This window comes from Ylistrum balloti, unplaced genomic scaffold (assembly GCF_031769215.1).
Source record: "Ylistrum balloti isolate Yb309-2 unplaced genomic scaffold, AGI_CSIRO_Ybal_v1 Utg369568, whole genome shotgun sequence".
NCBI lineage: Eukaryota > Metazoa > Mollusca > Bivalvia > Pectinida > Pectinidae > Ylistrum > Ylistrum balloti.
Window position 1 is genome coordinate 813,189 of NW_026781865.1, and position 25,780 is coordinate 838,968.

General features: G+C 33.2%; 1 protein-coding gene across 1 annotated transcript; it reads left to right on the top strand.

Annotated features, from left to right (window-relative positions):
* The first annotated feature begins 20,311 nt into the window (after positions 1-20,311).
* On the top strand, positions 20,312-25,780 carry LOC132557863 (uncharacterized). The gene is made up of 3 exons (XM_060222422.1): positions 20,312-20,351; positions 23,673-23,959; positions 25,580-25,780. Exons 1-3 carry the CDS (start codon positions 20,312-20,314, stop codon positions 25,778-25,780), a joined length of 528 nt encoding a protein of 175 aa, XP_060078405.1.

Below are 25,780 nucleotides of genomic sequence, written 5' to 3' on the forward strand. Positions count from 1 at the left end.
AATCAATGTTAATTTATCCTTTTAATGCTAAATGTACTCAAATTTCCAGGTACATTCAGAGTGACAACACTTTATCAGATTGTAGAAACTCAATTGATAAACATTTGTTGTGTGTACTCAATCTGATAAACCTTTTCATAGATTGTGACTGAAATTGACATAATACGAGCAGGTGTTCGCAAAATATACTGCAAAATCGTATACCTTTGTGGTACATTTCTAATTGTTTATCATTTTGTGGACAGATGAATAAGTTTACACACGAAATTCTACAGCAAACTGCATCGTGATATAACAAACGTGCGTGAAGCCAAATTGAGGTAGATACACATTTAACATCAAACAAACAAATTTTATCTTTTTGTTTACAATAAATGTAAGTACCGCGTTCATTGTAGCTACATCGTATGTGACAGTGAATATTTCTAGCGGATGAGATTTTATCTTATTACATGCCTCAATGCAATGCAAATTATCTGGAAAACACTTTTATATATCAGAATATGTTTTTAAAGAAAATTTCCCAACCATGAGATTTGATATTTACATGAACGCAATATACCAACTGACTATGGTACAATATCTCCTCATTGTATCGGGAATCATGTTCTCTTAGCTTACAATTGTAAATGCTATTGTTGTTTTATTGCGTTTGAAGAGTGCATGAGGTTTGAATAAAATCTGATAAAAAGTGATACAATTTAGTAGATAAACATCGTGTGAGCTGAGGAATATCGAGAACATGTCGTGTTCCTTTATCTTTTTTGCGACCCAAGCTGTTCTGGAACTACAAAAATCGCGTTCGTATGAAACAGATTTCCATACAATTTGAAAGAGATAAATATAGACAAGTGATGAAGTAAACTGAAATATAATCGTCCTCTTGTCCTCTTAAATGTACTTTAAAGTTTAGGAGTGAGGGAACTTAAAAAAAAAAAAAAAAAAGCATTGTCTGCCATATGTGTTTTGTGATTAATAATTAATTTCTATTATTTTAAGAAAGGTTTAAAAATTGAAGAACACACAGCTTAAGGCTATACACGATTTACCTGTTTAACAAACCACGGCTATCGACAGGCTTATATAAATATTTTGAAAAAGTAATCACTTTAAATTAAGATTATTCACGGGAAAAAATATGAAAATACAACAAAATTTTTTTACTGTTTTCCTTCATTAAATCTTCAATTCCAGTGGAATCATATATGATATTCTATACTTGTTGACATATTTATGTAAACGTGCAATCATGCTAACAATACTCTGAGACACGAGAAAGGAATTCACTTTAAAACAAAACAAGCATCGATGTGATTATCTGTTATACATAGATATTATTATTTCATTGTCTGGTAACAGGTGGCGATTGTTTACTATCAACGTGCGTAGTCATGGCAACATTGTCTAGTATAAACAACAGGTGAAGTACACTACCAGGATGTCACGGTAAGATGACGAGATGGTTTTACATTACCAAATCTGTTGGCCTTCTACCTTCTTATACTTATGTAAAATAACATCTTTCCACGAGGCTCAATTTTCGGGTTTTTTTCCGAAAAAAAAAAAAAAAAGATTTTTCAGAGACACTTGATTTCGTAGATAAATATAGCTCAAATCTTGCTTGTATTCATTTCTTCAATTCATGGAAAAATGAATTATGATGACCCACGAAATCAACGAAGATTAAACCTTCATAAAAATTATGATTTAACAGTATATAGATGTAAATTTCCCTTGATATGAACAGCGTTCGCTTTAGGTTAAAAAGACCATATTTCCGCAGAAATTCGTGACATTATTAATATGACATACCCGGAAGATGATTGGATGCATATAGTGAGTTTGTTTGTTCTGTGTGCTCTTAGAAAATAAAAATAAAAACAAATATTAAAATTGCTCAACAACCGGAAAACCAAAAACTTTAGAAATCATTCAGCAAGGAGTTTAACAAAGAGCCAGCCAGTCTGCAACCTGGCGTTAAAATGTTTGTGTGTAGCTATGACACCAAACGGAACCAAAGCAGATAATCTATGCTGATTTTTGAATTAATGGTTATGCTAGATGATAATTAACTACATATTGATGACTGTGTAACACCTTCGAAACCATGCAACAGAAAGTGAAATACAGGATATAAATCACATATGAGTAAACCCAAACCGGAAATAAACAAACCAGCCAAGTGAATCCAAATGTTGCGGCGTGATCGGATCACCATGAACGCTCTGCCAAAACATTATGATGGTTACTAAACATTTACTTTGTAACTATCCGGTAATGTAAGTATTTATATAATATTAGGCTGAATGATATACGCGTTAACGCTTAAGCATCGAATCATTAAGGAATCCTTGTTATGTTTGCTATAGAAGTGGGTTGGAAAATCAATAATGCTAATATATCTTAAAATAATAAATCTTGAAATGCTGTATCTTTATAATCATTTTAAAATTAAAAAGTGGTTAATATTTAGAGCGAAACTGCGGAGGAGTGTCAGAAATGTAGAATTCAGAAAAAGAACATATATAACTTACACTTCCGTTCACAGATAACAATATTACATTTTAAGAGGTTTGCACGTCAATTGAAGAAAATGAAATAAAAATGATGTAGGCTAACCTTAAGTGGCTATTGAATAACTATCTTGAGTAAGTAAATAAGTGGTTTTGATTGACACGTTCATAGTTATACAACATATTTACACAAATTAATTTGTACTAGATGCTAAAGGAATTTATTAATTTATGATTTTTCTATATTTTTTCATTACTTCATTGACAAATGGTATCTTCGGATTTCGTTACAATGACTGGTGGTTCTGTTTTTTTCAAAAAGAATTTGTTCTTATTCCAGACCGTGACATCACTTATCAGGATTTATCAGGATTTACATGGCTGATGCCGCCTTGGGGTCTTCCCCACCGTCCACTAGGAAAGTTTCAGTGGAAAATGAAGGAAATTACAGAAAAATAGCCCAATAATCCGAATTTCTCAGAACATTTTCTAGACATTAATAGAATTTAACTATCCAACCATCTTAAAGGATAACGTAGTTATAAGATGCTACAAAAGTTTCAATCCATATCACAAACCATACACATATTTCACAATGTTAAACCTAAAACTGAAAACTATGACCAAAATTATACCAGTTTGTAATCCAGTTTCAACTCTTTAATTACAACTGACGGAACGAAGGCAGGCAATACAACTGTGTTTGTGAAAAGGCGTGATGAGGTGAAAGACTACAGGAACACGATATACAATGGGTAGAGTCGGTATGAGACGCGAGACGAAAGTGAGAAGGGGCAGGTGTCAAGTTAAAGTATTCTGTTTACTTGTATTACAGAATATTTTACATATACAAACGATACCTCAACAGGAAGCGCTTACGTTTCCGGAACACTATTTATTCTCCATATGCATTTTGAAATGTGTCTTTATGTGGTTACCTTAGTTTCATAAATCAGAATTACGTTTGAGCTGAAATTTAAGTTTTGTTTGCCTAAAAAAAGTTCGTCCACAACCATCCAAAACAAGAATAGATATTTGCATATGAAATCGCTGATGCTTAAACTCGACAGCATGATTTCAGAAAAAAAAACAAGCCAGCGTCTCGTATAACAACGGCACCCCAACTTCACAACAATTACCTGTGTGTGATATATTATTTTCGACGTGTCCAAATAGATTTTTTGTCTATTTTAATCATATCGAATTGCAGAGTAAATGTTTATTCAAGTAATTCCCACTTATATTTTTTTCGCTTAAAGGCCTATGTATATTTCATTTTATGTGTTTTGTGTGTGTGTGTGTGTGTGTGTGTGTGTGTGTGTGTGTGTGTGTGTGTGTGTGTGTGTGTGTGTGTGTGTGTGTGTGTGTGTGTGTGTGTGTGTGTGTGTGTGTAGTGTGGTGTGTGTGTGTGTGTGTGTGTGTGTGTGTGTGTGTGTGTGTGTGTGTGTGTGGGAGAGAGAGAGAGAGAGAGAGAGAGAGAGAGAGAGAGAGAGAGAGAGAGAGTGGGGTTGGGGGAGGGGAGTGTTAATCCCATATAAAACATGAAAATCAGCCGTCATGCTAGTCTTGTTATGGAACTCCCAACACAATGTAAGAAGTGAACGAATCCTAAGTAGGTTTTCTACACCTTTCATGCAATACGAATATTTATATATAATCATAACTGCTATATACATTATTTTCATTACTGCAAAATTATTATAAACAGCAGCAGTTTATTTATATTATTCAAAGGATAAGCACCTGTCTTTTTACAGTCAGTAAACTAGTTTGAAAAAAAAACACAGTTGGAGATCGCTGATAACAATCTACAAAGCTCTCGTATTGGAACAGTGTCGATAATACAATGGTTGTAGAAACAGCAGTGCTTTTTTGTTTGATTGACTAAGCGTGAATATAACATTGAATTCAACTACACTGGTGTCTTATATTTTTATCCACACAACTACCTAATGGAACTCTACAAAGATTGTTGACAAATTCCTAGGATACATGAAGCTATTTTTTTGTTTTTTAAGATGCGGTATCAGACGGTAGCATTCACTAAAAAGGAAACTCTAATACAGAATGATGATATATCGAAAAAGAATGTTGGTTAAAGGCTTGAATATAACATTGAATTCAAATAAAACATTTACAGTTATGTTAGTCATGTTATAGAACACCTAGAATAATTCTCAAACTTGAAGTTCAAAAGGTTAACAAACCTGAAGTAGACTTAATATACTACACCTTTCATACATTGCGAATATACATTATTTTCGTAACTACAAAATTATAATGAACAGTAGCGCTTTGGGTGATTGTACTACATATTTTCATACAGTTAGTGTACTTGTTAAAAACAGGTTGAGATCGCTAATAACAATCAGAGCTCTCGTGTTTGAAGAGAGTCGGCACTTACAAACAGTCACAGTTACAGTAACCGGCGAGTTGTAAGATTATCATCGATGCAGTTTATTTTCTCAGATATTGCTTTAGCATAGTTTCTGTGGTTTGAAACTAATCCTCACAAACCTATATAAGACATTATTATGAAGTGTCAGACGAGAAGTTAAATGTCGGATATAACGATTTTATCTATTTCTGTAGAAAGGTTTAATAACGAAAGAGCACTACTTTTAAAATCAGCTTTGAAATAAATTGATTGAAATTTTTGGATCTTTTATTTATTGACTAACTACCCATCAGTCAAATTTTAGATTGTAAATAGCAAACACAATGGATCTGACTTAACAAGTAAAATAGAATTTGACAAGATCATAACGGAGTCTTACAGATATAACGGGGGAAATTCTGACAACTGAACCAAGGACGGAACCATCGGCTTAACACGTAACCCATTATTAACATAATTACCAGGTCTACAAAGAATTAGAAAACTGATAGGTTTGGAATAATATGGGAGATCACTTAGTATGCATGTTTGATGCTGGCTTTCATGTGTAATTAATGGCCTGGATGTATGGTATATGTTTATAGAAACAGCATTGGATTGCTGTCCTCGTTTCACAAGTACGCTTGCATAACATGAACTGATAAGGGATTTCTTTAGAGAATACTTTTGTTATCGTTACCAGGGTAAAGTTCCATCAATGTCAGTTATGAAAGAAACATAAGAAGAGTATTGTGGAATATGAATTACTTAAAATATCCCCCATAAAATTACAGATTCTTTAACATCAGATATGTAAAGAAACAAGTACAAAGCTTTCGACTCAGGTCAGATTCAGCATTATATCTATGCTAAATAATCTATGTTCCCTCGCCTCAAATTCTACATCATGTTTAACGTTTTAGAAACCGTGTAGAAAGCAGAAACACTTAACCTTTTTATATTTCTCAAAATATATTCAAATATGTCTACACACAGCTTTAGTAACAAAACTTGGAGGTGATAAGTAATGAAGTAAGTTTCTATATCATTGTTAATGTTTTATGACATTCATTTCATCCTGATCCAGAAAATGAAAGGATGACTAAAGAAACGTTTATCGGGTATCAGTTTGACTTATAAAATCAGAATGCTGTGAATGCATCTTCAATACGCTTAGACTACGATGCTTGAGGCTAACAAAGGCACCTCGAGTCAATGGGCACACTGAGTTACATTATTCATATTCAGGTGTAAATGTAAATCCCACGGCAATTAATTTCTTTATGTATGTGTTAAGTTGACAGCTAAATCAAGACAAAATAGTTCTTTTTTAACAGTTAACTGCACCAATAGTCGCTGTGATGTAATAAAGTGTTCCAATTGATAAATTACCATCAGTCTCAAAAAACACATCTTATCAAAATGTAGTTATTTGTTTGAATGTAAAGCTAACTGTGCTAATATTTTCGAAAAGTTTACAGGGTATTACTGAGTTATCGCCTAACCAAGTTCACTACCCCTGGATCTCTAAATTTACCAATGTACACAGTGTAGATTTTAGATTTCTGTCTGTTATGATAAAAGCCATGCAATTTGTGTTATATTGCATTTGCTTTTCATATGCAATATAGAAATGCAATAAGTCACATTTTTCACACTATATATATAATGTGTGTATGTCATATCATATCATAAGTCTCTAGATGCATGTTGCGTAAGGGTTAGATAGTCAAAACCTACTAGATTGATATTGATATACAACAGTAGTTTATATTTGTCTATGTGTTAAATAACCAGAAAGTGACAGACGGATTTACTTACAAGAATATGCATGTCACCATTACTATTCCCACTGTAATCCAAGGTAGCAGAAGGAACGCCATTCTTACAGGTGAATCAATGTTAATGCTATCGGTTAAGGAAGAACAACCACACTACCTTCAACACCTTACAGTGTACTGCATAAATTAACAGACCCCCTCACACACACACACATCTATATATATCTACCGATCGGGTTACCCAACAATAATCTAACCAATGGAAACACAGATGAAAATAGTACTGATCCATTTAGTCCCTGGGCGTTGTTTTCGATAGCTTTAATACCATGAAAGGTGTGCTTTAATGTCATTGTAAAACTTGCCTTTAAGGCACAAGTTGTGATTTGTACCATTTGTTCATTTTCTTTTTTTAATGTTTGATAAACGACTTAAAGGGTTATGTTTTATACCCGTGTCGTTCACCTTTATGTCAATTGGATATTGTATTTTAAAATATCACGGAGACAAATAATTATTGTAAGACGAATTCCAAAGAATAGGATTACATACAATTGTCAGAATATGTGTTACCGAACTTTAATAGATCTACCATCAGTACCAAAGTGGTACATATTACTGGTTCAGATGTACCTTATTGTAACCACCCACGTTACTCACGGGAATAATCTGTCAGCATTTCATATGAAGTATAGAAACGCGGATTAGGTTTTTGTGACGTAATTACCGAGAATGTACGTAACGACAAATCTGAATTAAAGAAGACGTATTTTGTTGTAGTCATTCTAATTTCACCCAAATGCACACTAACGTGGACCGCAGTGATGGTGGGTGGAAGCTCAAAGAAATCTAATATCACAGTACAGGCTTTCAAAACGTGCAGTGTTCCTGAGGCCATTTACAATCATAGATGAAATCAGCAATATTTGCAACAAATCAATGAATAATTAAAATACGTCATCCATATGCTAATCAGTTTATTCAAAAACACAAATATACATCTCTTTAGACCAGCGCACACGACATATACGACGAACATGAACTGTCTACTACTTAGATGTGTAGTAAACGAGATTGGCTCTTTATTTTTAAGATTGTGATGATTTTGAACCTTGAAAGAACTAGTATTTGATGAACACACAAAACAAGGAAATATCGAGGAGTAAGCATATCCATAATCTAAACTCAAAATGGATAAAAAGGGCGACCGAAGAAAATCAAGTGCAAGTGGTATGGCAAACTTCAGGTACTAAAAGTCCTCCAGGAGTTTCTACCGCCTTCAGAAGCACGTCATGTCTAATATATAAGACCTAATCCGAGTGATGTAAAGTTCTCAAAAAGAGAGCGGTGTAGTGACAACGAAACAAACAATTCCATTAATGATAATCAAATAACTTCATGTCAAAAAAGGAAAAATGTTAATTATGAATTATATATCAATATTTTCCACTCTATTTAATCATTTTGAAAATCGTAATATTGGCGACAGCAATTTTATTTGGTTTGGTTTACATGGCTTGACGTCCTATCAACAGCCAAAATGATTAAGGACGGAAAATGTGATGCGTTCGTTTTGTTCTTGAATGCTCTGATATGTCAGTGATAGCGTGGAACTAAAGCCAATTTTATAGTGTTATCACACTGAAGCATACTGCTGCAGGCTCCCAACAGGAGGATCTATCCGGTCACTATTTAACTGACAACGTGCAAACCATTCACAACACTACCACGATGCTAAACGTTAAGCTGGAAGAAGCAACTGCTAGTTTCAAAGACTAGCATGTGTCTTGGGCTGGGGACAGAACACAAAGCTTTCCTCTCAATGGCGAACACTCTAAGGAAAAAATCCAAGGGGCAGCCCTACCTGCAGGACAGAAAAGTTCTTAGAATATCGTTTCAACTGCACCTCATGAAAGCGTGTAAAAAGAGCAAGTTACTATCGTGGAATGGAAACAATTTATTTTTGAGTGGTGTGTGTTAGTGATCTTTTTCTGGTGGCGATGCAAAAAACAATATCTTCTGAATATATATGTTTTTATTTCTAAACTGATTAACTGTATATGGTATTTAGATTTACTTATACTGACAATGTTAAAAACCTATTTGAAGGACACTAAAGTGCTTGATAACATATATTATGTGATTTAAGAGATATATATAACTATCGCCATAGATAAAATTTCATTTCGTTTACATACTTAGCATGAATAGTCGAGCTAGTGATTACACCATGCCTTGGTAATGACAGAATACATTATTAGCCTTTACGATACATAAATCAACACACTAACATCACACATTGCACTTACATGTGTAAGAATGAAATACAGCATGACCACTTGTTTGGTGCACAACATAAGTCACAGTTCACTTTGTAAGCCATGATTTACATATTGGATATAGAAGTCATGTTTTTTCATATCCGGTATTTGTCTATTATATATATTTTTTATTGGTAAGTGTGTTAAGCTTATGTCATCTCGATGGGAAGAAAAACTGTGGTATCTCGTTCGGTTGGTCTTCATAATCTCATATTAAGATTCGAGGTTCTTGGTTTGACGCTCCTTACCCATGGCGATTTGTGTTTCTCAAGAAAGCTGTGAAACGGACCACCTGTCTTTGTTGACGTGGTTGTGTCATAAGACAAGATGCTTAACCCTGATGCTCTGAATAGCTTTCGACGACCTCCCATTTGTTGTTCATTTAGGTACCCACCAGCTACTAAAACGACACCTGCCTTATAATTTCTTAAGCTGGTCAAGAGGTGATAAACCGAACAAGCAAACATCATGAGAATTTGTTTGGTGGGCGAAATTCGTCGATGAACATACACTTGTTACAACGTTAATACAAAGTCCCACTGAGGATATATTATAGTTTCATTTTGATTTGCAGAATGTTAAATATCTGGGAATAACTACCTGACACTTCCTCATCAGCAAACCCATACATGGAAAAGTTCAGATCAGCAAGATATCATTTACCACGTCTTTCATCTGTTATTGTATACAAAGGGTGTATCAAGTACCCCGCTCCCAATTTGTACTAGGTAATGGATTTAAGGAGTTACTAAGGGTACAGACTCTCATGGGGTCATGAGGGGTAAAAATGGAAATCCGGTTCATAGTGATATCTTTTTATAAATGTGACAAACGTGAATGACGTCATTGTTTAATGATTTTATACATTACACTCTATCGACATCTATAACACATTAATTTATTTCGTTTAAATCCTGTCTTATTATCTTTTCTGTTCTTACAATTTTTTTATCAGTGAGATCAAAAGGATAAACAAATACATACACATTGTTCATTTTACATTGCCAACATGCCTGTGATCACAAACTTTAAGATAATGTGGTGCTCTTATTTCTAAATCTACGGTTATTTTAGCCGTCTTCCCTTAAGCACGATTTCTGATTTGAGAGTGTCAAATTACTTTATCAGGTTAATTACGGTTTACAATTTGAATAACGTCCGGCTTTAATAATTAGTTATTTGACGAAAATTTGGGTTGACAAGACTTTCTCCACAGGTCTATCACCTGTAAGATTGGGGTTCAATTTCCTGACCGAACCTAAAAAAGTATTCGGTAACCTACATGTAGCCGACTATACTGGTTTTACCCAGGCCCTCCTCTCATCTCATTCAACATTCAGTGGTTGATACTAATTGTATAGTTTATTTCTAGATTGTTATTGAAGAAAGTGTATTGTTATAACGTGGAGTCATAGATTTATATTTTCTGACATCGACGAATAATTAGACATATTATTTATTATTTAAAACCACACGATCGTGGTTTGTATACAATTGTAGTAACAAACGGTATCTCTGTATTGTACCCTTGACACGTGTCCACAGGTACCATACAAGCACATCTTCCCCATATGTTAAAGCATTGTTAACTTAACGAGTCGTAAACCGTTTTTTACGCTAAAATAAATACTTGTTGAAAATTACCATGAAAATTTCATATGATAGACTTGCATAATTATCTATTGGAAAACTTTCTAGTTTTAGATAGGAATTTTCAATACAGCATACACTTTTCTGCATGAAAAGCTAACAACACTTCGAAGTACTAATTTGTATGAAATTTAATGAAATGTTTGTAACAATTGTTATTCCAATATAAGGGCAGGTTTACATTTAAATGTCAAGTTCAGTTAATGAAATCAAAATATGTAAATATTTAGCTAACACCCAGGACACAATTATTTGAATAAGTATCAAGTAAAACCACACACAAACAACAGCATTCGTGATGTTAACAGTTGTGTCAGTGACGAGGAGTGCTTGGTACGTTTAAAACAGCCATAATCCTCGCGAAAATAAATGTGTATCTAGTAGATCAGATTATATCGATGTATTTAATAAAAAAGATAATAAATGAATACAAAGAAAACACAAGTATCCGCGAGCATTCCCTTCAATTTAGGATGTTTCTTATATCTATATATATATATACATATACATATACATTTGCACTACTTTCCATACAAGAAATTTTCGAGGAATTCCTACTTTTCGCATTGTTTGAGAACTTGATAAAACCGCAAAACATAAATATCTCGAAAATCAAAATTAACAAAGAAAACAGTGGTCAATTTAATGACTTCGTGAAAAAACTCATTTACAGTGTTACAAAACATAATAATTTACAATGTTATAAAACATAATCATTTACAATGTTACAAAACAATCATTTACAGTGTTACAACACATAATCATTTACAGTGTTACAAAACATAATCATACAAAACATAATATAGTGTTACAAAACATAATCATTTACAATGTTACAAAACAATCATTTACAATGTTACAAAACATAATCATTTACATTGCTACAAAACATAATCATTTACAGTGTTACAAAACATAATCATTTACAATGTTACAAAACAAAATCATTTTACAATGTTACAAAACATAATCATTTACAATGTTACAAAACATAATCATTTACAATGTTACAAAACATAATCATTTACAGTGTTACAAAACATAATCATTTACAATGTTACAAAACATAATCATTTACAATGTTACAAAACATAATCATTTACAGTGTTACAAAACATAATCATTTACAAGTGTTACAAAACATAATCATTTACATTGCTACAAAACATAATCATTTACAGTGTTACAAAACATAATCATTTACAATGTTACAAAACATAATCATTTACATTGTTACAAAACATAATCATTTACAATTTAACAGTGTTACAAAACATAATAATTTACATAATCATTTACAATTGCTACAAAACATAACATGTTACAAAACATAATCATTTACATTGCTACATAACATGATCATTTACAGTGTTACAACATATAACAATTTAAAGTGTTACAAAACATAATCATTCAACATGAAATAACAAAATGTCAACAAGTATTACCGACGTCATGATTAAGAAAGATGAGGATAGATGTGGTATTAGACTATCAATGTTCCATCAAATCAGTGAGATAATGAGTTGTATTTAATTGTTGACGGTGAAAATATAGAAATTATTCTTGCATTTATTCCCTCCACGTACAGAAAGTACAGAAATTCGTTTTGTTTTGTTGTGTTTATCGCCCTTTGAACAGCCAGAGTCAGGTTGAGAAACAAATGGTGACGGCGTCACTGAACAACATATGGGAGGTGTGTCGCATGTCATCCAGGACAATAAAGGTAGAATGCCTTGCTAAAGAAGACAACCATATCAACAAACACCAGTCTGTTTCTCAATTTTCTGAGAGACACACATCGCCACGGTGAGACCAAGTGAATAGAAAAATGCTAGAGTTATAAACGCTAAGTATCGGTACACGATATGAAAGTACAACAACGTACAGAATTATTATGTAAAAATATCATTCTGGCAACATATATACATATCAGGAATCCTGATCTGTTTCTGTCACCAGCCATCCAACCAGCAACCGATTTGGACAGTTCAATATCATTAAATTATAACATATTATGACATTTTAATCATACCGGAACACATTTCATGTCTTTCATTCTTTCAATATGATACACATTGTTATATAATCAACATTGCTATAAAGTTTTATTGGTTCGTATATCTTTTGTTTTCAACAATCTTAGACAAATTATGTTTCGCGAATTAATGAAATGTTCATATGTATATAATTATATTGAACATTACATTCATATATAATTATGACAATAAAAGCTACATTGGACGATTCAATACGTATTTAACCTGGTCAGCGAGATACTGTGTTGGACTTTTTTAAACTGTTATAATGTTGACTGTTTAATCATAAAAAAATATTCTTACTACTAACCACGTACAACAAAGTGTCCTCTAAGCGTGTTTTATTCACATCGGTCGTAAACCCTTAAAATGTATTTTGTCAACTCTATAAACATAGAGGAAGTATGACAGAGTAGCCTCCCCTTGATAAACGTTAACCCGGGATACAGTTACCAAAGAAAGTGTGCCAATTTGGGTCGTTCTGCATATGGTATGTTATTCCAAACATCAGATTATGTGAGATCATAGAGAATGTGTGAGTGTTTGTGTAGCGTAGCGGGAATCAAAATGGGGGATACCTACAGAGAAAAGTTTACTGTTAAAGCTTTTGCAAAATATTGAATTGGAAGTTTTTTTTTAATTCTGGTCTGAAGAAGGAAGTTGAAATACTGTCCAAAACTGATCAATCAGATAGCTTTAAATTTACTAGAAGGGAAATATAATTTATATTTAGCAAATGGTCGACCAGCTCTGCATGAACCCAGTAAGGCTAGTCACGGCACCCCAATTAGGTCAAACGTTGCATAAGAAGTCCATTTGTCTGATTTTCGTAAAATACAATAAACATAGTCCTAGACAGTTGGAGATCAAAAGCCCGGTAGGTATTCCAGCTGTTCTACCAAACATATATCCAATCTCCCTACTACCATCCTTAGTAATAGTAAACCAAGGTTACGATCTCGTTGTGATACTGTTATCTCAAGAAGTGAAAGTAATAGTAGGTGGATTTTAAAGAGAGCTTTTGGCTAATCTAAAACACCCTCTTCTAAAACAAGCATTTCTTCTGAAATCTGAACATCTTATTTTCCCACCTTGTAAACTACCTTGCCCCATATGCAGCTGAAAAAAGCCTTCGTTTTCTTGTTATTGCGATACAAATAAACATCTGTGAATCATACCGAAGCATATTTCGTGAAAAGTACGTCTGGCTTACGACGTGAGGACGAAATCATAAAAAAACGGTCGAGTTTATGGTTGGTGGCCTCTTCGTCGATTTCTGCCAACAGACTATTGGTATACCTATGGGAACTAACCGTGCCCGTCTTATTATTGACTCGCTTTTGTTTTCATACGAGGCTGAATATATCGAAGAGTTTATCAAAACTGGCCACAAAGACCTTGTAAAGTCGTTTAATTTCACCATCAGATATATTGATGACGTATTGTCTTTGAATAGCCAGAGATTTATTGACCATGTCAATCGTATGTATCCACCAGAATCTGAAATCAAAGTTACGTCAGACTCTTCTCTATCAGCCACTCACCTCGATTTTTTCTTGCAAAAAACTCAACATGGACAGCTTACCACCAAGCTGTATGGTATGGGGTCCAAGACTCCCTATAGTGAATTTTCCATTTCTCAATAGAAATTTTCCTGTATCCCAAAACTATGGTTTTTACATGTGGCATTTGATGCGATATTCAAGGGCATGTTACCAATATCACCAAGTTCATGCAAGATGTCAACAAATGACAAACGCACATGAGATGCAGACTGATTATTATATTATTAAATTATATATGAATCTGAACGTGTTTGATGTTGGTAGTTTGCTTGTTGGTCCCGTTGTTGTGTACATTGTTCTCATTTGGGAACGTGACATTACATACTTGGATTGTACCAAGATATACATGGTGGGTGTCTGCGATGATGCAAAAGACATCTACTCTTCCGAAACATTTAGTCTTATTCTCCTTGTACTTTCCAGGGTATCCGTGTCAGTCTTTCTTTTGTTCATATCTTGATAAGTTTTATCGGTATTGAAGAAATAAAATGCTTCAACGCTATTCAAAGTAGCTGGATCAATGTTAGTCACTAGGCTCTCTAGGTCAACATCCTTGATTGTTCTGTATTAGATAGTTACCTTGGAATTTTATGATCACTGAATAATACATAACAGGTATCATTGCTTCCTAGACGTCAAAATGTGAACAAAATTTGAACGCAAGTACCTCTTTTTTCAACTCTATTAAATAAAATTTTTTAAAAGCTCCTTACAGATCTAAACACATGTATAAGAGAAAAGAAACAAAAACTGTTCAAGATAACATCAAAATAATCAATCCATTGTCAGCAAAAATAAAAACAACATGTCTTCCATTTCATAACGTGCATGTGAATTTTGTCTTTGTCGCAGTTCAATTGTCTATGTATACATGGTAAATCATCACACGCCTCAACATTGTTCACTAACCATTTTTATTTTTATTGACATAACAATTTACTTTCAATTGATATTTGTATAAATTCCAACATGAAGCATTAATATTGCCTGGATATTCTATCGTATGGTGAACCCCATCAAGTAAAGACTATGTTAGACCACGTCTGCCTAGATTTTTTTCACCTTAGCCTGGTGTATAAATCACCATTAACTTGACGGGAAGGTCAAGGCCTACATCAGGCTTCCCTGAAATACACTCCCAAACAAACTTAGTTATACAATGCGTAATACACGAGACACTTATATAAAACTGTATCAAGGTTTTTCCGAACTATTACTTCTTCCTCAGGAATAGAAAGACAATGTGAAAGAGACTTCACAGTACCCTTTCTCTTTGAGGAAAATATACAAGATATTGAAATTATAGTACTTGTATACATGTTTTATAATGGAAATGCCAGGATCTACATTTCTAGGTATGTATATATTTAGTATTATAATAATATCATCAGTATCTCCACTATGTTTTATATTTTCTGTGTCCTTACATTTTCTTGTTGATTTTGCCTTTCATCTTATAATTTTTAGAAAACAACTTTACACCATTTACATTTTGTAAAATTCTACAATTGAAATCGTGCTACATTGACTTCATCAAACCTGCTAAAACAAAAATTTAACATCTTATCTAACATCCTACAGCCATAACCTTGTTTATTTATCATCTTATCTGACACCCTACAGCCATAACCTTGTTAGTTCTACATCTTATCTAACATCTTACAGTCATAACCTTGTTAATTCTACATCTTATCTAACATCTTAAAGTCATAACCTTGTTAGTTCTACATCTTATCTAACATCTTACAGTCATAACCTTGTTAGTTCTACATCTTATCTGACACCCTACAGTCATAACCTTGTTTATTCTACATCATATCTAACATCCTACAGTCATAACCTTGTTAATTCTACATCTTATCTAACATCTTAAAGTCATAACCTTGTTAGTTCTACATCTTATCTAACATCTTACAGTCATAACCTTGTTAGTTCTACATCTTATCTGACACCCTACAGTCATAACCTTGTTTATTCTACATCATATCTAACATCATACAGCCATAACCTTGTTAATTCTTCATGTTATCTAACATCCTACAGTCATAACCTTGTTAGTTCTACATCTTATCTGACATCCTACAGCCATAACCTTGTTAATTCTACATCTTATCTAACATCCTACAGTCATAATCTTGTTAGTTCTACATCTTATCTGACACCCTACAGCCATAACCTTGTTTATTCTACATCTTATCTGACATCCTACAGCCATAACCTTGTTAATTCTACATCTTATCTAACATCCTACAGTCATAACCTTGTTAATTCTACATCATATCTAACATCTTACAGTCATAACCTTGTTAGTTCTACATCTTATCTAACATCCTACAGTCATAACCTTGTTAATTCTACATCATATCTAACATCCTACAGCCATAACCTTGTTAGTTCTACATCTTATCTAACATCCTACAGTCATAACCTTGTTAGTTCTACATCTTATCTACCATCTTACAGTCATAACCTTGTTAGTTCTACATCTTATCTGACACCCTACAGTCATAACCTTGTTTATTCTACATCATATCTAACATCCTACAGCCATAACCTTGTTAGTTCTACATCTTATCTAACATCCTACAGTCATAACCTTGTTAATTCTACATCATATCTAACATCCTACAGCCATAACCTTGTTAATTCTACATCTTATCTAACATCCTACAGCCATAACCTTGTTTATTCTACATCATATCTAACATCCTACAGTCATAACCTTGTTAATTTATCATCTTATCTGACATCCTACAGCCATAACCTTGTTTATTCTACATCATATCTAACATCCTACAGCCATAACCTTGTTTATTCTACATCATATCTAACATCTTAAAGTCATAACCTTGTTAGTTCTACATCTTATCTAACATCCTACAGTCATAACCTTGTTAATTCTACATCATATCTAACATCTTACAGTCATAACCTTGTTAGTTCTACATCTTATCTGACATCCTACAGCCATAACCTTGTTAAATCAACATCTTATCTAACATCATACAGCCATAACCTTGTTAGTTCTACATCTTATCTAACATCCTACAGTCATAACCTTGTTAATTCTACATCATATCTAACATTTTACAGTCATAACCTTGTTAATTCTACATCTTATCTGACATCCAACAGTCATAACCTTGTTAATTCTACATCTTATCTGACATCCAACAGTCATAACCTTGTTCATTGTTAATCTTTTTTGCTTGTTTTGACAAACATGCACTATTTTTTGTTTTGTTTGTTTGATATTTTTTTAACGGAATTGAAAACGAATGGGATTATGTTCGGAATTATCTTCTTGTCGCATTTTATTTATTAGTCTCCTAAACAGATAACTTTTTCACATTTTATATGAATTGATAAATGTTAGTTTTTACTTCTGAAATACATAACATAACTGGGTTATATACATCTTTAGTTATTTATCTATTCATCATTATCTGTTTATTTATTTGATTTGAATTCCTGACCTAACCAATACCTGGTTAATCCTTACTATCACAGTTACTTTTAACATCTTTACCTGAATTACATTTCCAGACATATATAATTAGAATAGTCTTTTGAGAGGTATAATAGAAAAACCCAGAACGACCTTTCGTGGTTAAGACATGTTTGGGATTTCCCCATCTATACACACATAGGCGTAATTACTGTAGGTGTAACGGAGACTGCCACATAGCTGTTGTATAACATCATCTGTGTACATAGATATGTATTATTCAAATGCTAACATAACAGAAGCAAAAGGGATTTTCTGTGGCTATCATCCATGTTCATGAATACACGTTTCACACCTTTATAGTTCAGATATAGGTTAAGGTCGGTAAGGACAAGCCTGTACGTAGAAATAATGGCGACATTGAGTACAAAGTTATTTGTCTTACCATCAGGGCGAGCATTACATTAATCATGGCGAAAATTATACATGACGCAAAACTTGCAATGAGGTTTCTGAACAAACAATATTAGTGGTTAGATAAAATACCGTGTATTATATTTTGTATTTTATATGGAAGTATGGCTAGACTGAAAATCTGCATGTATTCTTCAGATGTTCAATTATAATCGGACATCTTTTTTGTAATATGGAAAAGGATAATTTCATGAAATAATAGCATAAGGATTATAGACACACATCAGTATTATATAATTAAAACAGCATCCCACGATCCCGTATGTACATCGTCAGGACAATAACCTAATGTACATATATTCGTGATCAGATATCATGTGAACATTGAAGTTTGTTTACGTATCGTTAGCTTAAGCAAAACAAACGTTATATTATAGTGCGAAAATTGTGCTTTACATTATAGCCGTGCGAAAATTGTGCTTAACATTATAGCCGTGCGAAAATTGTGCTTTATATTATAGAAGTGCGAAAATTGTGCTCCACATTATAGCCGTGCGAAAATTGTGCTTTATATTATATCAGTGTGAAAATTGTGGTTTATATTTCATCAGTGCGAAAATTGTGGTTTATATTTCATCAGTGCGAAAATTGTGGTTTATATTTTATCAGTGCGAAAATTGTGGTTTATATATTATCAGTGCTAAAATTGTGCTTTATATTACAGCAATGCGATAATTGTACTTTATATCATATCAGTGCGAAAATTGTGCTTTATATTTCATCAGTGCTAAAATTGTGCTTTATATTATAGCAATGCGATAATTGTGCTTTATATCATATCAGTGCGAAAATTGCGCTTTATATTATAGAAATGTGAAAATTGTGCTTTATATTATAGCAGTGCGAAAATTGTGCTTTATATCATATCAGTGCGAAAATTGTGCTTTATATTTCATCAGTGCTAAAATTGTGCTTTATATTATAGCAGTGCGAAAATTGTGCTTTATATTTCATCAGTGCGAAAATTGTGGTTTATATTTTATATCAGTGCGACAATTGTGCTTTATAGTTTATATCAGTGCGAAAATTGTGGTTTATATTTCATCAGTGCGAAAATTGTACTTTATATTATAGCAGTGCGAAAATTGTGCTTTATATTATAGCAGTGCGAAAATTGTGGTTTATATTTCATCAGTTCTAAATTTGTGCTTTATATTATAGCAGTGCGAAAATTGTGCTTTATATTATAGCAGTGCGAAAATTGTGCTTTATATTATAGCAGTGCGAAAATTGTGGTTTATATTTCATCAGTGCTAAAATTGTGCTTTATATTATAGCAGTGCGAAAATTGTGCTCTGTATTTCATCAGTGCGAAAATTGTGTTTTATATTTTATATCAGTGCGAAAATTGTGGTTTATATTTTATATCAGTGCGAAAATTGTGGTTTATATTTTATATCAGTGCGAAAATTGTGGTTTATATTATATATTAGTGCGACAATTGTGCTTTATATTATAGAAGTGCGACAATTGTGCTTTATATTATAGAAGTGCGACAATTGTGCTTTACATTATATATTAGTGCGACAATTGTGCTTTATATTTTATATCAGTGCGACAATTGTGCTTTATAGTTTATATCAGCGTGAAAATTGTACAGCTTTTAAATAATAACATTTTAGAATTGTGTTTTTTAGTATTTTAAATCTGATACGTTGTTGGTCTTCTAACGTAGATAATTTCAGGCATAGATTATAACTCCTGCATATAATGAATAGAACTGTATCCTGCTGTCAACTCAACGCATTTTAGAGTTGTGTCTTTTACCTATTTTTAGTTATTATTTTTGTAGTGTTTTGCACTGGTGAACACCAACCTACTAATTTGTTAGTAACGACCTTGCAACATAGATATATCATCTAAAAGTTCAAACCACATATTACTCATGCAAATATCCGAGTTCATATGAAATTAATATCAATATATATGTATATTATCCATAATTCAGGTTAAGTTGACAATACTCTGCCTTCCTTGCCCACATTTTTAACCTTGAGCAGCTGTTGCTTCCTCTGGTAATATTACTGCATTAATATGGTCTGTAGTGGTACGGGACAGGTAAGTCGATGTACAGGTGAGTTAGTGTGGAGGTGTGTCACGCCAGATACCGGACCTAACGGTTCATACTGACAACATGTCTTAAATGGAGGAATTTGTTTCAAATTTTGGATTCTTTTCCGCAGGTAAACAAGTTAATTCAATTTTTTTTTTTAATATTTCAATTTCAAACCACAACAATATACAAGAAGGTAGGAGAACATACAGTAATGAATAGACATTGATCATATCAATGATTCCAATCTTTACATTGACTTAATCCAGAATGAGCTTTTAAACGTATGTAACTAACAACTGGGCGAACACAGTGAAGAGCAAGGAATCGACTTTTTAAAGTTTTTCACGACTGCATGTTACTTTTTATGTTAGTGAGATAGTAGTATATTTACGTCGATTTTCGTATAGTTCGACCAGTGAACAAGACTTTGCATAACGTTGTGGAGATATGCATTTTGTCACCTTCATAGATAGATATGTCATGACGAGAATTACTAAATCGAGATAAGGGGTCCATACACATAATATACATAGACAGACATGACACTTTCATTCCATACAATAATGAACACATAAGTTAGCATATGTTTAAAGTACATCCAATTTTTTGCTTTAAATTAATTTCGAATGATGTTAACAGTGGACAAAAGTAAATATTCACAGAGTTAATGATCATCGAAACGTCACACAAACTTATCGACGTGTTTTGTTAAAGGTAACGTTATATACATGTTCCAGTTTGAACAAGATTTAATTGTATTTTAATCGTCAACATAAAATCAAAATAAGCTACACAATATCAAAATACTGTTGAGTGCGGTGAAATCTCAGACTATGAGACGCCAGTGTAATTAAACCTGCCTACTGATAGCAAAAAGCAATGACAATTAAACAAGATCAGGATTTATCATAACTATGTTTCACTCTTAAAATAATAGCGTTCTGTCAAGTGAATATATTATAAATCAGAAAGGTTTTGTCCTATTTTACATATATAATGTTGCAATGTTCAACCTCATAAATCAATACATATTCAAATTATCTTCCAACGAATTACATACCTGATGTTAAGACTATAGAAAGACAATACATCTGTAGTAATATTAGTCGGAGGTAATTAAAGTCCACGAAAACTGATACAAAATACAACTGACATCGTCACTGATCATTCAAAATTTTTATCATTTAGTATTTTACGCATCTTATTTTCAAAAAAGCGTCTGCCAGAGGCGTTATATGTTCTATCATATTCTTTTCATTGTTTATCAGGTTGTAAATGTTCTACGGGTTTTTTTAAAATCTGATTTAACATAATAAAATATGTAACAGACCATATAAATTGTATAATACTGTATACTCTGTACTTATGACTTATTTTTCTTTTTAAATATTCATGTCCTTTAATAGATTAAAGAGAAACATTTTGCTATGAGCACGGTTATGGCGACTGTAATCCTTATAGAACCCTAGAGTACAGCTTGCTGTATTGCGTGGCCATATATCCTTTAGCCATCGGTAACTTGTGCATCAGCGTGATGCCCTACAGTTACTTTACCAAGTGCTATAGGCATATATGTATTTATTTAACGGGATTGACGCCTTCTACCATGTCCTTTCAGATGAGAAGATAGGAAATGAGTAGAATAATTAAAGGAAGCAGTGAAAATGAATTAATGGATAGAGGGGTCCACTGTGCCTAGATTCTTATGACATAATACTATATTTTAAAAGTCGGTTGCGTGGCCTAAAATTTTCCTCACTTAAAAGAATTGTCACGCCATTATAGGTGTAATATTTAAAACTTTATTTTATTTAAAATAATAAAATCATGCTTAACTTAAAGATACTTAACTTATTCCTTGGAATTGAAAGTATGAAATTCAGGTTTGCTGAAAGGTAGAAAAAGGATTAAACCATTGATTCTAATTTTGTAAAATCTGTAGTTAGTGACATATTGTTGGACAGCACAGGATAAGCAGTAAAACGCACTCGGATGTCAAATAAGTTAAATAAACAAATAAATGTTCTCTTTACAAAAGCTCAAGAACAGATTTTAAAGCTATTTGGTTCAGCATTCCATTCCGTAGTAGTGGCTTTGCATGTTGGCGTTGTGGTGTGTTTGAATATGTCTTCAACAAATAGTTTTAGGTTGACCCTATTCTTACAAACAGGCAGTCTGTGTGGGAAAAAAACAGTGGATTTGTACGTATTAAACCACACTCCGTGATATATGTGAAAGAATCCATAATTTTCATTTTCCAAATACGCTGGCAATTGAAATATAGGTGACACTTCTGTTGTTTTAATCACTGCGATGTGTATTAAACGATATATTTTGAAACGGCTTATCTTTAAATGTTTCGTCATTATTGATGACATTTAACTGAGAGAAGTTACGTTGTTGTAGTTACTTAACTACTCTTTCGCTCTATTTAGTAACTTTTCACTGAAGTTATATTTATCCCATTCTTTATAGCTTTAACGTTGATTGACATTTTAATCATTTATCAATCTATTTTATTGTCGTTGTTTTTCAGACGGTAGAAACTCTCTTAACCCGGAGAACCGATAGGGGCGAAAATATAAAGATCAACGTACATTGAGCTTTTTAACATCAATATCAATGCTTGTAAACCAGTTAAGTCCTATACTTTGTTTAGAACCCATCTGTTGCACTTTAGAATGTCCATGATACCCCGCCGTCTACACGCAGTTTTCTGTACTGAATTTAAAAGTTTGAAGTTTTTAAAATGGAATTCGTCTTTTCATCAGAACACAATACCGAAGAAGAAAAATATATGTTAGATACGTCTATGTAGGATACTTCAAATAACCGTGCGTTAAGTTTTTATTTCATTCCTTGGTTTAATATTTATCATAGCGGGTTGAATGGTGAAAAGCATGTGCGAAAGAGCACCAAAGCTACACGTTCTTTGTAGATTGAAGCTGAGAAGAAGACTCCGTGTTAGAGATTACCTACTGAGCAATCACTGGCAAAGCATAAATAATCTTTGTTTTTATTTGGATTCCAACTCTGGAGAAAAGCCAGGGTTAGAGGTCAATTGCCAATCATTCAAAAGGAAAACGATATGATTTCTTGATATTTTAGAGTTAAGACTCAGGAGAATCCATTGTGTTAAAGGTTAATTGCCGAGCAGTCAAATCGTGGAAGGGGTTACATATTCGTTTTGTTGATATTTTAGACTCAGTTGAAGCTCCTCTGTCCAGCATTCGGACTGGAAATGGCTAAATATTCTTTGTTTTTATATTACGCTCCAACTCAGAATCAATCCATGTGTTGAAGGTTAATTGCCGAGCACTCGGAGGGGAAAAGCTACATATTATTTGGTTTTGTTTTAGATTCGACGTCAAGAGCAACCTCTATGTTAGAGGGTAACTGCTGATCAGTCAGAGGGAAAAAACCTATATGTTGTTTGTTTCTGTTTCAGACTCGAACTCAGGAGAAGCACCTGTGTTAGAGGTTAACTGCAACAAAGACCACGGTGACACTGAAACTACCCATGTACCTTACTGGATGAGAGCTTTAACACCTGATATGAGTTATTTATTGAGTGACAAGAAAGGTTATTCCCGAACATCAATATTGTCAGAATATTCCTTACTGCGAGAGTCCGACTCTTCGTCGGACGAGGAGGAGGACTTATGGACAGAGAGGTCACCGATAATGAAAGAGGGGGGAGGTGACTCCGAGGTCGTGGAAGTTCACATAGTAAATGTAAGTATTTATAACGTATGCGATGTATGTCGGCATTAAGACAAGGACTAAAATTCCAATATAAACCTTAACCGAGTTGATGTAAGTGTTACTTACGGTCCAAGAATCTTAAACAAAACCCATTACGTGTTGTAAGCGGCGGCAAGTTAGGCAGACCATCATTTGGCGGATTTTCTATTACCTCCTCTGTCGGTAACACTGTAAATGACCACACATCTCTGTAACAGCCATTTTGGACCTGTTTGTTGTGTCTTCTCTGGATAGATTAGTTTTATAATATATTTCAGTTCGCTTGATGCTTGATGTTTGACTTTCGTCCATGTTAGAAAGAAAACTATCACGCAATTTTATGTGTAATATTTAAAATAAAGCTTTATCAAATTTTATTTCATTTTAAAGAATGAAATTAGAATCAAATCGAAATACTAAATTTTATTCCTGGGAATTGAATTTAAGTAAGGATTCAGGTTTGCTGAAAGGTAGAAGACATATCAAACCTTAATCCTGATTTTGTAAAAAAAAATTGCTGTAATTGAAAGAGTATTGTAGAATATCTTTGGTACAAATTTGTGACATAATGTTGGACCAGTTTTCGGACAAGGTAAAAGTAAAACTCATTAAAATGTTTCCTAGTTATTCCATGTCCAATAAAAATCATTATTTTATCAAAGATTTGATTATCGGGATTATTGCGCAGTCAGCATGTCACAATCTCCTCTACACGTGTTCATTACGTATATTCTAGCACACCACAATATTAACACACAAAACATTTCAAAGTCTTTTAACAATAATTCACTAATCCGGAAGGGAATACTGAACCAAATGGCTGTAAAATCAATTATTGAGCTTTTGTATAGAAAACATTTGTCAGACTTTTAACTGCGTTTAACTAGTTATCCTGTGGAAAACAAAAAATAATAAAACTTTACTTCATTTAAAAGAAATAAATTAGAATTAAATAAGGAAAGTTATATCAAGCTTTGCTTTTAAAAAATAACATTTAAAACGGTGTGATACAACTATTGCTTTCTGTTCCAGAGCGAAAATAAACTCGAGTTGATAAGACACGCCACTAAGTAGCACTTTTGACTACCAATTTAGAATTAGATACAGTAGTGCCAAAAATGTACTATATTCATCATACAGCTGTTTCGTCTTTTTATGACTCGTCAGTGATGTTAAGGGAGAGTGTGGTAAAGCATTTTTTCTTGTAATTCAACCAAGGGAGTTTAACGTGAGGGGTCTGAAGCCTACTCATTTCTTGTAGACATCATTTTCATATGACGTGAACTGTTGTAATACGCAAAGCCTTCGTACAATCACGTTTTCTCGATAATTGTAAGATAGATTATGATTGGTAGATGAAACACTTATGTTCCTTTTACCTGTCAGTTTTCTATATGTCATTAAACTACATGATCTAAAACAGGTATCTTTTGTCACAAATAGCTACACATTGTAGAAATCTGATAAAGATCCTTCCAGGAGGACAAATGTGATGAATTGTTTATCAAAACCCCCTGACTCCTATTGTAGTATTGTCTTATGATATGATGCTGTTTTTATCGATTGCTTATCAGTCCTTCTTTAAACATTATGAAATTTGATTACATACAGGACGATGAGGAGATCCACACAGAAACTATACAGAAAGTGAAAGACGATAACCTGGTGAACATCCCACCCGTGTGGAGATTTATCCAGGGACTTCTTATCGTCCTTATCATTGGACTAGTCAGCTTTCTACTCATTCGGTTCGTCAAGCGGCCCTGGGAAAACTCGGCACCAGTCACGCATCACGACATCCATGTCACGTGA